This window comes from Ictidomys tridecemlineatus, chromosome X, assembly GCF_052094955.1.
Source record: "Ictidomys tridecemlineatus isolate mIctTri1 chromosome X, mIctTri1.hap1, whole genome shotgun sequence".
Lineage (NCBI taxonomy): Eukaryota > Metazoa > Chordata > Mammalia > Rodentia > Sciuridae > Ictidomys > Ictidomys tridecemlineatus.
This window is the reverse complement of record NC_135493.1, coordinates 116,853,815-116,869,260: the sequence shown is the minus strand read 5'-3', so window position 1 is coordinate 116,869,260 and position 15,446 is coordinate 116,853,815. Positions and strand designations below refer to the sequence as shown.

The following is a 15,446-nucleotide window of genomic DNA, read 5'->3' as shown; positions in this document are numbered from 1 at the left end:
ACAAAATCTAGTACCCTGTCATGATAAAAGTACTGAAACTGGGAATGGAAAATGCAGATTTGGAACAACTGCAAGTTAGATCATAGCAGTCCATAGAAGACCCCCCGCCCTCACTTCTGGCATAAACTGCAAGCTCAAAGGTTACCACAATCACCCACAGGTTTGATAATTCTCTAGAAGGACTGCTAGAACACATTGAAAGCTATTATACTCAGAGTCACAGTTAATTACAGAAAAAAAGATTCATATTAAAATTGGCCAAGGGAAGTTCCAAATGTGGAGCACATTACTTTGCCAGAATCAATGTGTGGCAATGCACATGGAATATTGACAATCATGGAAGCTCAACCAAGCCTCAGTATTCAGAGTTTTTATTAGGACTCTATTACATAGACATGATTGATTAACTCATGGTTCATCTCTGTGCCCAGTCTCCAAAGGTATATTGTCATTGTGTGACCCAGAGCCCCCATCCTAAATCACATGATTATCTTTCTGCCATTGTCAGTGCCCAACCTAAGTCATATTGTTACAGTGTGATCCAAGACCCTAGGCAAACAAAGACCTCCCAGAAGCTGAGGGCAAGAGCCAGTTCTTTACTACACAGAATTGAACTTGCTTAGCCTGATAAAGGATATCTATTGAAAACCTACAACTAACATCATTTAAATTATATTTCAATAAAGCTATTATCAAAAGTCAAATTTAGCACTTTATATATAAACTCCAGTAGCATAGCTTCAAGCCTGTCAACTCACAAAATTTAAATTGAAGTTATTGATAATTTTAATGTTATGCAAAAGGAAAGCTTAAATCATAGCCATGGTAAAAATGTAATTTTCTGAACCGCTATTCCATGTTTATCATGCTGTTCTTATTTCCAGTTTTTTTCCATCGACACTTATGCACATTTAATGCAGTATTCCACTTTTAGTATCTTAAAAATGTGCTTAGACTCTCACATTAGAAATGAAGCTTAAAAAATTAGTATAAGTAAGAAATGGCATGATGGGACAAGATTGTAATTACCAAACAGCTGTGTGTGATAACAGTTTATTCTTGTAGATTCCGTAAGTTCCCCCACAATTATGTAAACTGCAGAGCCTGGGAAAAAGGCAGAGAAGTTTAGAGTTAGGAAGGAAATCTGGGTCCAGGTCACACCCATAATGAGGAGGGCTATTTCCTTCTCTTCCTGATTTCTCCTTTGAGAAAGTTTTTCAGACTGAGGGTTTTTTCAGAACCATAGGAAATGACTCTTCATACTGTTGTGCAGTTATCCCCTAAATCACATGGCAGTTTGATTTACTGTCTATAGATCTTAGCAGTTGAGATGTGTTCAGATGTTGATAAGTTTATTAATGAGCATCAGGGTAATTTAGTCTTCCTGAATCTTAATGGAACATTTGAAATTCATAAGGGACAGTCAGACCATAAATGCCTACAGGAATTGAGAATATTAAGTATCATGCCATGTAAAGATAAATGTTAACAGATTGTAGCCCAAACTGATTTCAAAAGACTGAGGTTAGCATGGACAATGAATCAGCTGATGAGAATGAAAAGAATTTTAATGAAATGACTTTTTTCTTCAGCTGCTTTCAAAATTGTGAAGAGTTGGCTTGGCCCAGAAGCAGTGAGTTTATTGAAGTTTACAAGTAAAAATGAAGTCCAGGACTATGTCAGTGTAGAATACCTGCCTCCTCACATGGGTGGAACTGTAAGTATAGCCCTTGAAATTTATTGATGAAATAACACTGAATTAAAGCACAGCTAAGATGTACTCTTTCCTCAAGGAAAAAGGAAAAGCAATACTGTGACATACAAAGAAAGATAACAGATACTCCAAAGTAGAAAGTGATGGTACACACATGTTTCAATAAGTTTTAAAGTTGTTAATTTTTAAATGAGTAATTAATTTACATGATTCTTACCTGAACAGTATTCAGTATTCAGGAAAATATTCAGAAACAAGTCTTTAAAATCTTACATTCTTCTACTTTAAAATTAGTCTCCTCGAACTCTTATCCCAACCACGCTGTTCTCTTCCACAGCTGAAATTTTATATTAATTTCCAGGGATGTGTATTGCATATATAAGCAAGTATCCCATTTAAACAGGTAGTATATTTATGCACTATTGCACATCTTGTCTTTTTTCTTCACAACATGTCTTAGAGATTATTCCAAACCAATATGTGGCAAGCTTTCTTCCTCTTGTTTATGGATTCATAGTACTCCAATATCTAAGGTAAACCACAAATTCTTGAATTTCCTTTTAATGTGCCTTTAGTTTCCTTCCAATTTTGTGTTGTTCAATAGTCTTTTTAATTTAAGAGATATTATTAAGCATATACAGTCAAGTTTCTTTTTTGTTTCATTTTTGTGGTGCTGGGGAGCAAATGAGTGCTCATGCGTGTTAGCCAAGCATTATAGCACTAAGCTACACTCCAGCCCTCAAGATTTTTTTGAACCAATTTTTACTACTTACAAATAAAGATCATGAGTAAATGGTTGCATATTAAATGTTTAATACTACATAACAGTGAAACTTACTGTGATAGTGCCTTTTTAGAAACCATAAAAACCTATGAACTTGGTATTCAGATTAACTTTATTTCAGTTATTTGATTTTTACAATCTACTTGTATGTACTGCAGGCCTAGCAAAACTGTATTCAGTTAGAATCAAGGAGTGGAAAATGAAAAGTTTGGGGATGTCCTGGGGTCCTAGGTTTTTTTCTTTGATTAGAAAAGACTTAAGTCTGTTGCCCAAGTATTGTGCACTTAGTACTAAAACTAAGTGTAAGTATCTGAAAATCATAGTAGTGATATTGTCATTTTTAATAACTGGCCAATAAAATTGTTGTATCTTAAAATCTGTGGCATTTAGTAAAATTTATTTTCATTTTTACATGTAGAAAATGACATTATATTTCCACCTTTTTGTTGCTAGTGGTTTATTTCTTAAGGACTACATTCAAAATGGTAGTAGGACTATTATTTCTTGGCATAATCAATCCTCTTTTGGAGGACCATTAGTTACTTTCTAATTTTTTGCCATTATTAATATTGATACAGTGAATATTCCTATAAGTAACTCTTGGTACATGGGTACAGCAAATATTTATATAAGATAAAGTCGTAGAAGTGAAATTAATAGGCCAATGGGCACATTTAGCTTTTAATTTTGGTAGCTGTTGCCAAATTCCCTCTAAAGACATTGTACCTATTTACCAATGAAGTGTGAAAGTTGTGCCACATGCTTGCCAACACCTCACAGTCTCATATCTGCAACATTTGCCAGTCTCTTGTGAAAAATATTTTTCTGTGATTTTAATTTGCACCTCTTTTATTATAAGTTATATTGAGCACTTTTGTTGTTTCAAAGGCAGTTTTTCTTCTTTGATTATGAATTTTATTCAGGTGGGTGGTTAGTCTTTTTATGTTGATTTCTTTATATTAGCAAAAACCATTTTGTTTCTTATGTATATGGTATATATTTTTCCAGTTGTGACCTTTTTAAGAAAAAATATTTTTTTGAAGGGGTGGTTGGTTGGTTTGTTGGTTGATTGGGTTTTGTTTGGTTTGGTTTAGTTTTAGTTTCTGTTATTGTTGTGGGGGTGGTTTTGTGGTGTGAGGGATTAAACTCAAGGCCTCATGGATGCTAAGCAAGTGCTCTACCACTGAGCTACATCCCCAGCTCATTATCAATATTTTTGTGCCTTCTAAGTTTTGTACTGTGTAGAAAGACCTTTCCTACTTAAGTTTTTTATTTGCTTGTTTTTTTGTTTTTAAAATTTTTTGTTTTGTTCCAGTGCTTTTCTGGTTTAAACAAATACCTAAGCACGTGCGTGCGCGGGCGCGCGCACGCTCACACACACACACACACACACACACACACACACACACACATATTTAAAGCTTTTATCCATCTGCAGTTCCTTTTGGTGTGAAGAGTAAATTAAAGATCTAAGTTGATTCTTCTAGATACATAGATTGTGATTGTCCCATGCTACTAACTGTGCTTTCCCTTTCTGGTTTGAAATGCTTGTAGTATTTTAAATTTCATTGCCTAATTGAATCTGTTTTCCTGGATGAAGTAATGAATTTTAAATCAACTATAAGAGAATTATTTTTCTGTCCACCTCTGAGCAGACTGATTTCTTTTCTCTTAGGATCCTTTCAAGTACAGCTATCCACCACTGGTAGATGATGACTTCCAGACACCATTGTGTGAAAATGGGCCCATTGCCAGTGAGGATGAAACTTCAAGTAAAGAAGATATAGAAAGTGATGGTAAAGAAACCTTGGAAACAATTTCTAATGAAGAGCAGACTGCTCTTCTAAAAAAGGTAATTTTATGAATAAAAGAAATGGAATCAAAAGCTGTGGTTTAGCCCCAATTCTACCATAGGCTGGCTATAGGATTTGAGTAGTTCACTTAACTTGTTGCCCTTACACACCATTGTGTATAACAAAAAAAAAAAAAAGAGGAAGGACGGCATGAGTTGATGAGTAGTGCCACTTCATTGTATGAAAGGCAAAGGCTGAGTCCATGCTTTGTATAAAAATTGTCAAAGTGCATCTGGAAAGAAATGTTTTACCTAATTTTTATTTTTCTAAGATAAGTGATTGATTTAAAGCTTTACCTTGATCTACTTCCTCAACTTTCAAAAAGCACTTAGTTATCACTCTTTCTAGAAGTTTTTAGGGGCTTGATAAAAAGATAAATATAATGTTATAATTTAGTACAAATTTAAAGACTCTTAAGGGAAGGACCATGTTATATTTTCAACAGTGACATGTTTATAGTGAGCAATCAAATATATGTTCATGGTCATGTTTAAATTTGTTAAAATATACCACTTAGACCTAATAAATGTATATTAAAGATTATAATTTAGATTGAATCAAAATAATGTTTACTCTTTGGCCTAGTGACCTGTCCAAATATCAGTGTGAAACTAAAATGTCTGTATTCTTTCTCTCTCTTGGGGTGTGTGTGTGTGTGTGTGTGTGTGTGTGTGTGTGTGTGTGTATGTGTCTTTTAGACTAACCCAGCTGAATCTACTCCCAAAACAGAAGAAAGTGAAAAAGTTGATTCAAAGTTGAAAACTTTCAAGAAACCACTGAGTGTATTTAAAGGTCCCTTATTACACATCAGGTAATCATTGAAGATTTTATTAACTACATTGTTATAACATATCTTGAGGAGGCAGCAAAATTAAAATACACAATTAAGGGTTATCTGGAAATATAAAATTAAGGGTTATCTGAAGACTCACCTTGGTTTTCAGACATAGTAGATATTTATAGCTACCTTCTTATTTATTCCATTGAGTATGTGTACATGGCCCTCATCATACATCAGATAATAAAGGTGAATATTCATATATTAATAAATCTGACATGCATTTTTCTCATATTATCTATGCTTACATAATTAGGGAGATGTCAGAAATGCCACCAATAGAGGAATTTGTTGATTTGCCTTGTAAAGCCAAAAAATGGGTTTTTGACTATAACCCAATTTCAGCACATCTCCATTTTTGTTGCTAGGTTATTTGATCAAAAAATATTAGGATTGGGGTCTGGGGATATAGCTCAGTGACCCTCATCCATGATAATCTAATATAGCATTTCCTGTCCCTCTACTTGAAACCTTCCTGTATAACTGGTTTTAGGTATATCTCAACCAGACAGAGGCATACTTTTAAAAAATCTGATCTGAGATTCTCTAATTGACAAAATGAGTCTTTTAACACATATTTTGATTACTGTTGTAGTTGGATTTATTTCTACTGTCTATGTATATATGTGAGAAAGATACACACATACATTTTATTTCCTATGGTTTTTCTTTGCCCTTCTCCCATTTTTAAGTTTGTTCTTTTTTGTTCCCATTGTTCCTTCTACTTATTTGTAAGTTATACATTCTGTGTTTTCACGAGAGGCCTGTCAAAAGCATAGATCCTAACCTGTGTCGAGGTTTGACAAGTGGAGCAGGCTAGGAAAGAAACCAGGCTGAAGCAGGACAGCTTCCAAGGCTGCATTTGGACTCTTCCACCATTACCTGTGCCCGCAGCAGAATCACAGAGCACAAGGACCTAGCCTATGTCCATCTCTCCAAAGTTGCTTATGGTTTTTAAGCTGGTTACTGAGAGTGACTCAGAGGTGCATAACCTTGCTGTCTTTTCGATGACTTAAGACTGGTCCCTAAAAGAAACCCATCAACCATGCTGTCTTACCAACTTGTCCAAAAGTATGCAGAGCCCTCTGGGAGAGGTCTTCCTTAATAAAATGTGTTCTATAGATTACAGAATATTCCTCATGTGTAGACATTCCTTATATAAAATGACCCACGTGAATCAAATGTATGAAAGATGATATGTCATGAGCTTTGTAATATTTTTAACAACCAATAAAAAAATTTTAAAAAATAAAAAATAAAGATGTATCTGTTTAAAGATGTATCTCAAAATCAAAATATGTATCTAAAGACTCACCTTAGTTTTTTAATTAAAATGAAAACACCATCCAATATGTCCCTCATTGTTTTGAGGCACCAGATATGATTTGACTAATGTGAGTTAAGTGCACAAAGTTTGCATGAATTGTTTAAGTTTTAGTGGATCGTAGGCATTACATTGGCCACTAAGTAAAATTTGAATTTTGAGGCTCACTGAGTTTACTGTTTGATAAGTTCTTCATTTAGTTCCCAGTCCAAATTTATTTCTCTGTTATTTCTTTCCTCTGTTACCTAGAAAAGCCATTGTACAGAAAGAAGTTTCTGTTATTGAAATATATTCCTAATAATATTTTTAAAGTTATGTTCCTCTCTGTTGGTATAAAACAAAATGCCCAAGCCCTCTCTATCTGTAATTAGGGAAAGTTGAAACAGCAATATCTTCTTTGCTTTGATTATAATCCATATCCTTTTAAGGACTTTAAATAAATGCACCTTAAGATTGTGTTGACTATAGAATTAATTCACAGTCTTTCTTATTCTCTCTTATTTTGCTTTTGATTTTAGGGAAAACAATAGGGTTTCTTAAGTAGCATGAATTAGATCAGTAAGATTAAAATGTGAAATTGAATTAGGTTATTGTTTTCTAGTCTTCTTTTTCAGTGAAATCTCTTTACACAAATAAGCATAAAATATTAACCAAATATATTTTTCAAGCTAAGATTATATTGTCATTTATTCTGAGTAATGCAAATGCCCTATGTTTTTGTCACCACCTAGCCCAGCAGAAGAACTCTATTTTGGAAGTACAGAATCTGGAGAGAAGAAAACTTTAATAGTGTTGACGAATGTAACTAAAAATATAGTGGCATTTAAGGTAAATAGCTTAAGCATATAATAAATCATGAGTGAAAGTATGAATTGGGAAGTGATTTGAGACATAATGATAATTGAAAGATTGATAGTTGAACAATGAATAATCTTATGCAAAGATTGACCTTGAACAGTGTTTTTCTTTATGATACTTTTAGGCATGTTATATAACATACTAGTTCTAACTAAGCAGCATAGCTTGTCTACCATTTTCCTTGGAATCTCTCAGTCTTTAATGCCCCCTCATAATGTCCAAATTATCCCCAGAGTTTAACGGTTATTGTAAATAAAAGCCCAAGAAAATCACACTTCATTATATGAATAATTTAATTCATAACAACAGTGGAAAAGGAAACTATAAAGTTCCAAGTGCACATTTCCCTCAACTGCAGTATATTCTAGAGTATAATTTATATTGAATACTTACCCAATACTGAACATTAAATGTAACAAGACTGAGTCTGCAACCACCAATATCATAGATGTTTCTTTCTTAAATCTCCTCTTTGATGAAGATATAACTGTTTGAGCCAGGCATGGTGGTGTACACCTGTAATCCTAGCAGCTCAGGAGACTGAGGCAGGAGGATCACTAGCAAGGCCCTAAGTAACTCAGTGAGACCCTGTCTCTAAATAAAATACATAATAGGGCTGAGGATGTGGCTCAGTGGTTGAGAACCCCTGAGTTCAATCCTCAGTACAAAAAAAAAAAAGATACAACTGTTAGGATGTTGTAGATGTGCTTTGATTGTCAACTATATTTAATTTCTGACTATCATCATACTGGGATCTACTGTGCATTCTGTTGTATGAATTTGCATCACTAAGTGTAGGCTATTAGCAAACAGGATACATATTTAGTAAATGGATTAAATTTTTTATTTAAGAGGAAGGTAAGTGAAGTATTTTTTTAGATAGATCAAGATGCTTTAGCCTATTGATGAGGAAAGATAAAACTTATGCATAACCACCAAGGTTGCTCTGTAGACTCTTTGTTCAGTGATTATTAACTGCTGATGTTTTTTTAATCACAATTTTTCATATCTCTGGTTGTACACAAAGTAGAGTCATGCCATTCATGTATTCATACATGTACTTAGGGTAATGATATCCATTAAAAGTCATTAAAAGTCATTCCGCCCAAAAAGCATACAGATTATCATACAGGTTGTTGTGTGACTCCTGTGTTTCCAAACAGGTGAGAACAACTGCTCCAGAAAAATACAGAGTCAAGCCAAGCAATAGCAGCTGTGATCCTGGTGCATCAGTGGATATAGTTGTTTCTCCCCATGGGGGTAGGTTGTCACTGTGGCCAGCAGGTGTGGTGGGAAGCTGAGACATGGGGCTGTTTATTGAGTCTACAGAGATATAGGGCTAGAATGTAGAAATTAGCAGAGTATCAGCAAGCCCCCTCAGCCTTACTTTAGCATCTGTTTTTGCATGTGTGAAATGAGATGGTCAAAGGGTCTCCAAAGCCCTTTCCAGCATTAAAATGTAATTATTTTTTAATGAGTGAGTTTTTTTAAAACTGACACCAATTGAAATTGAGTTTCAAAAACATAAAATTCTTCATTTGGGGGACTTTTTACATGTTTAAGGTAGTTCCCTTTTCTTCTTGTCCCTTAATGTTATTTTCTAGAATAATGCAGTAAGCTACACTTCCAGCCTCTTGTGAAGGTTCCTGTTCACATGCTAATTGCCCTTTTGGAATGCAGGTTTAACAGTCTCTGCCCAAGACCGATTTCTGATAATGGCTGCAGAAATGGAGCAGCCATCTGGCACAGGGCCAGCAGAATTGACTCAATTCTGGAAAGACGTTCCCAGAAACAAAGTGATGGAGCATAGGTAAGTTTTTTCTCATAGGCTATCAGATATGTGGAAGAATCAGAAAGAGAAATGTACCTCCGTGGGGGAGGCACCGTCCCTTCCTTCTTAACTCTGGGTATGAAGGACCTGGAACTGCTCAAGGACGCCCTGATAACAGAAATTCTGTGGAGATTACACATGCACATTTCTGACCCATAAACCATGTTTCCAAAAAAGCTCATTTTGCCTGTGAGAATGTGTGTTGCATCATTGGAAAGAATGAACTTAAATAGTCACCAGTAAAGCAATAATGAGATATACTTAAGTATTACCACACTAAAGAGCTCTCTGCAGCCATTCAAAGACGCATAGCAAATCTGTTTGTTCTGACATGGAAATATATGTGTGATATGTTATCAGAAAAGAAACTAATCACAAAAAGATATGTATAACACTATCCTATATAAAGGGGCTTAGTATAGGTAGACTGTAGGTATATACATATACATGTATGTATATGTCAGGTTATAACAAAAGTCTTGAAATGATATACAGAAAAGAAAGAAAAGACTGTTGTAGTTTAGTTTTGCTTTGTTTCTTTTTTAATTGGAATTATGATTTATTGGAGTGTTCCCAGTTTTGCCCCCTAGGGGACACTTATCAATGTCTAGAGACATTTTTAGTTGTCACATCTTAGGGATGGGGTGAGTGGGCATGTAGTGGGGGAAGCCAGGGATACCACCTAACTTCCTGTAGTATACAGGACAACCTCAATTCCTCCAAATCAAGTGGAACCAAATGTCAGGAGTGCTGAGGTAAGAAACCCTCAGGACACTCAGAGTAGCACCTGAAGGAAATTAGAGTGAGCCACATTGGTAACTGGACAAAGACCTTTGTAGGTTCAGGGAAGAGCGAATAAAAAAGAATTATGCTTGGCCTGCTTGTGTTCCTACAGCAAGGAGGTCAATGTCACTTGACTCTAGTAGGTGGAGAGTGCAGGCAATGAAAATATAGGGTACAATGAGATGATAGGATACCAAATCACTGCTAGTGATCTGAGTTTAAGAGGAGAAATACTTACTTGGTACTGAGCAGAGCCATGAGGTAATCTGGTTACTTTTCTTAAAGGATCCTTCTGGGACTGTAGGAAATAGTGGCCAGATGCAGTGGCGGCCATGCTTCAGAGGTTACTCTGTAGTAGTGCTTGCCGTGGGCCAACACAGTTCTGGATGCTTTATTTTCATTCATTCATGGAGTTCTGAAGACTACCCTAGGAAGACAGGAAGGATTTTTCCCACTTTAGAGATGAGGAGCTAATAAACCTATTGGTCACATCTGAGTAGATTTTTCACAGAAGGAGTTGAAAGAATACAAGTGTGTCTAGAACAGAGTAAAAGCAAGAGGTAAGAAAGAAAGTGGGAGAAGCAGGAAGGAGCTCAGTTCCCTACCACAGAAACAGAGGTAGATCTGACCTGCCTTTGACAAGCTCATGCTGTCAGTGATATAGTTAATAGAGTCTAAGAGGATAAGAGTGTGCCTAGGGAGATAGGTGTTATTTTAGTTGGCCCAACAAGAGAGGTGAAAGATTAAGCCTATTCTAAAGGAGTGTTTTATGGTCAAATGGAGGTGGACAATCAGCAGAGTTAGAAGAGAAATCAGGCGAACTCTGCCAAGTCATCAAAGCCCAGTGAAGATAATGTGTCACCAAGTAGGAAATGACCAGTGGTATCCAGTAGTGCCTTGTGGGTCAAGAAGGATGAGGTACAGCATGACCAGTGCCAGTTGGTGGTGACATTACAGAGGTCACTGATAACCTTACACAGAATAATTTCAGTTGGCAGGAGCCGCATAGATGAGACGAAGTGAAGAAATGGAGGCTGCTGGAAAATCTGCACTGTAGCTGTCTTGGTTAGGAAAAGAGTACAGCGGCACTTGGAAAGAGGACTGTGGCCTTGATAAAGGGTCCTTTTTAATAAAAGAGATTTGAACATTGCTTAAAAACCAGGTTCTGAGACCATTAAAAGAGGAGAAACCAGATGTATAAGATATATCATTAGCAACGCAATTCCTCAGAATGCTAAAAGGAGCAGGAACAGAGGGATGATTAACCTCAGTCCCAGAGAGAAGAGGAGAAAGGAATGCAGAGGGAGACCCAGTTTCCAGTTGTTCCAGTTGTTTTTGCATGAATTAATTACACATTTAAATTTCGAATTATATTTCAGGAAGACCTACTTTTTTGTGTCAAGAGTTTTTTTTGGGGGGGCAGGGGTTTGATTAAATGTGTAGATGTGGGAAAAATTTGAAAGGTTGAGAAACACTGGTATAAAAGGTATTAAAGATTAATTTGAAGTTCTTATAAAACAGCCCCTCAAAATGAGGGGGTGGTTTTGGCTTTGTTATATATGATTTGCCTTATTTTCTTTGCTTTTGGTTTTACCTGTTCCTTATGGCTTGCTTTCCTGTAACTGTCAAGAGGAGATCACTGTTTTCTCCCAGAAAGTGGGAGGGCAGTTTTGTGGTGTGGTACTGAGGCCCAAGTAAAGCACTATCTCCTATCTAGAAAGGTTGACTGCCTTCAAATAGTAATATATCTGGATGAATTCTACTGAATACCATAAAAAGTTATTTTAAAAAGCTTTCCATTGAATCCCATGGAGTATTGAACAGTATCCATAATCTTTTGTGTTCTTTATACATAAATGCATTAAGATGCTCAAAGAAGGCTGGGGGTATAGCTCAGAGGTAAAGCACTTGCCCAGCCTGTGGCAGGCTGTAGGTTTGTAGCACCCAAAAAAAAAAAAAAAAAACAGAGACCGGAAGATAAATAGATAAATACACACTAAGCCATTACCTTAAGTGACCCTGGGGAAAGGAATGATGTCTCTGTCTGTTACATAGACTCCTGTGTTTAACTTTTTCATTTTATATTTTAATTGGTGAGAAAATTTACTAAAGCTTTTAAGACGTTGTTTTCTTTGTATTTTCATAGGTTAAGATGCCATACTGTTGAGAGCAATAAACCAAACACTCTTACATTAAAAGACAGTGCTCTTAACATGTCAGATAAAACCAGCGAAGATATATATCTACAAGTAAGTATACTTTCTTCCTAACTAAAACGAGTTGTTAATGCTAATCAGCATTAGAAATGCACTTTTCTCCACTGACAGAAGGAAAAATCTTTGACATAAACGCAACAAAAGTGCTCTCTTCTTTGAGAAGAGAAGCCAAATTAGAAATGGTAAGAGGTGAGTTACTTTTGGAAATCTAGCCTTTAAAAAGCTCTGGCCATTTTAATTTGGAATAGAGATCTTGTGCTTTGCTTACTATCAAAAATTCCATCTTGCAGAAAAAGGTTCCAAGTAGCACATATATTTGAAAGAGACAGAAAGGTACTAGGGGTGTAGCTCAGTGGTAGAGCACTTGCCTATCACCAAATTTGAACCAAAGCCCTGGATTTGAACCAGCACTGCAAAAAAGAAAAAATCAGACAGACAGAAGTGCTCTATTTCTAAGTAGCTCAAAGGTTTCTGTGCCTCCAGGAAGTGATTGCTGTGCTCCTCTCTCAACTAGAAAATTGTACCTTTTGAAATAAGAGTAATCAGACACACATCTATCCACCAAAGAAGTCGAAAGCCTCCTTGGATTTCTAGCTCTCTGCCTTTCTGAATAGATGGGCCCCATCCTGTTCAATGTTTGAATTTCTAATACTCCTATTTGTCATTCTTATGATTAATGACTGTTTTTATTGATATAAATCTTTTTCCTCTTCAGCTCAATCGTTTACTAGAAAGCAATAGGAAGCTTGAAGACCAAGTTCAGCGCTGTATCTGGTTCCAACAGCTGTTACTTGCCTTAACAATGCTCTTGCTAGCTTTTGCTGTCTCTTTCTTTTATTCATTGTACAGTTAAAGTGGTGGTGCCTGATCAAAAACATGGCTTTTTCATCTGTTATTTGGAAAAAGTAACAGACCCCAAACTACTCGACCAAGCTACTAAAAGTATTGCACATCTCTGCTACCTAAAAGGAAATATACAGCACTTAAAGGGGTACAGCACTTACCTGTCTTGAAAACAAATTGTTCGAATAAAGAAATGCTGGAGAAATTATTAGTGAGTATAGCTAGTTAGGAACGTAAGTAAAGGTATATGCATTGTGTAAATTAATAGCTTAAATGTAATTTATTTTTTCCTTTTGATTCAAATACTTTCGAAGCTTAAGTTTTATCATGTAAATACATTAGCTAAACTTAAAAGTATAAGTAACATGCTTTGTTGCAGCCAAAAAATGTAATCTGCTTTTTTATGACAAAATTATTATAGCTGAGCCGACTTACTAGCTTTTCTATACTCTGTATATAAAAGAATATGTATATTGAAAAAGAAAACATACTTAACAAAGTAATTTATGTAATCATGACTTTGTAATTTTGAGAAGCACTTCCAGATGATATTCTTTTGGAATGTAAACCTATTCAATGCCAAACCACCTTTGCCTTTGTTTCTCAATGTTCCTTAACAGCCTGCCTTTTATTAATCCTGGACTTTTTAATGAACAATTTCATTTCAGTAGAATTTGGAAAACTAAGTGTGGTTGGCTCTTTGAATTCTGATAGTAATGCCCAGAAGGCAAGTCTCTCCAATCAGTCCCCCTTTCCAGTCATCTCAATGCAACTTCGTGTTGTTGTTCATTATGGCTGGACATTAAACTTTTCACCTAATCTATTATGAAAGCCTGATCCTCTATTCTTCCATCTTCGCCCTCATTCCAGAGCAAAGGAGTCTCTGTGGACCACAAATTGCACTGTCTTCACCCTCACTTCTAAATGAAAGACATTAGATAACACTTTTTGAAAAGTTAGTTTTTCAAGATGCTAAACATTCTGATGAATTTGTAGTTCAAAATATTCCTTGTTAAAATCAGCCAGTTTAAAAAAAATTACAAAAGACTGGAGTATCTATAAGGGTGAACAGAAAAAAAAATGTAGAAGTGTAAGTATCGGCTCTCTTAAAGAGTAAAAAATATAACTCATCATGGACTGTAAAACCTTCAGACCAGGACTAATTGACTGACTTGTTATTCTGCCATGGGTATAGAAATACCCACCCAATGTGGTTCCTAAATTCATGAAGAGATACACCTTGCAGAAGCAGAAGCTAATGAAATTAGTTTTCTTTCTCATTAATATACCAGTTTTAGTACCTTTTGGTTCACATGTGTACTTTATATGAAAGAAAAATAGACTGCTTGTAAAATAAATTTGAATTTTGATTGAGCCATGTTTGGAGATTTATTTTATGAAATGTAGTATTGTTGGCTTTCATCTTGAAGAAGTTGAAAAACTGAGATTTGATGAATGATAAATAGATTTCCTTCAAAATTGGCATAGGAAATAAAACCTTAAAAGGACACTGGTGTGATACTTTGTCTTAATTTGAGCTTTTCTGTTTCAGTTTGCCACCTCCAGATGTGAAAGGGATTGCAGCCCACCCTAAGTACTGTGCACAGTTCTCCCTGTGTATGTGCACAATGGCTTCCCCTTACATGGTATATTTGGGCCTTAATATAATTTCCAAAATTATTTGTGTATGCTTTTCTGTTCCTTGGCAGATTAAATGAAACAATTAGCCAAGTTTGGAAATGTATTGTCGTAACGGTGTCCCTTTAATGTTTCATATGGAAATTATGTTGACTCACTAAAATATCCTTGCTTGATATGTAGTCAGTTGAAATTAATATATCTTGTTAATGTTTGTGTGTCTATTAAATGTGACTAAGCAGAATTACTGAAAATTGACTATAAAAGCAAAGAAGCTAAACTTTTTTACTTGTCTTGATTAATCATATATATTTACATTTGAGCTTTTGTCTTCCTTTGGATTTAATCACAGTCACATGATTATTTTTGGAACTCAAATCAATAATTTTGTTTTTAATCATGTCATTACATGTTTATGACCAAATTACCAAGGACTTTCATTTAGATTTAAATTTTTTTTCACTGGGGAATGGAAATTAATAAATTTTCCATGAAAACATTAATGAGATATCATTAGCTTGATCTGCAAGTAGCCTAAAAATGCAATTGCTGGTAATCCTAGCCTCAAATTTAATAATACCATAACTGTTTTTATATCTTGCCACTAATTTTGACTGGATTTAATAGCACTTTATTGTATAATTACAAAAAAATATATTCCTAGAATTGTTGCCAGTGTAATTTCTCTAATGTTCAGGTGCTTTTCATATATTTTCAGTATTTTTATTACTATATTGGTATTTTCTTTGTATAAATTGATCAAA

The 15,446-nt window shown here is 35.2% G+C and overlaps 1 protein-coding gene across 1 annotated transcript in view; it reads left to right on the top strand.

The window, feature by feature from the left end:
• The window catches only part of Mospd2 (motile sperm domain containing 2), a 43,461-nt gene extending 28,907 nt beyond the window's left edge, over positions 1 to 14,554 (top strand). The window contains exons 8-15 of the mRNA XM_005315984.5: positions 1,593 to 1,717; positions 4,174 to 4,350; positions 5,050 to 5,162; positions 7,245 to 7,341; positions 8,535 to 8,631; positions 9,052 to 9,181; positions 12,132 to 12,234; positions 12,917 to 14,554. Coding sequence (XP_005316041.2) covers positions 1,593 to 1,717; positions 4,174 to 4,350; positions 5,050 to 5,162; positions 7,245 to 7,341; positions 8,535 to 8,631; positions 9,052 to 9,181; positions 12,132 to 12,234; positions 12,917 to 13,054 — 980 coding nt within the window. The 3' untranslated portion in view covers positions 13,055 to 14,554. The remainder of the gene's footprint in view (positions 1 to 1,592; positions 1,718 to 4,173; positions 4,351 to 5,049; positions 5,163 to 7,244; positions 7,342 to 8,534; positions 8,632 to 9,051; positions 9,182 to 12,131; positions 12,235 to 12,916) is intronic.
• Positions 14,555 to 15,446: the final 892 nt, after the last annotated feature.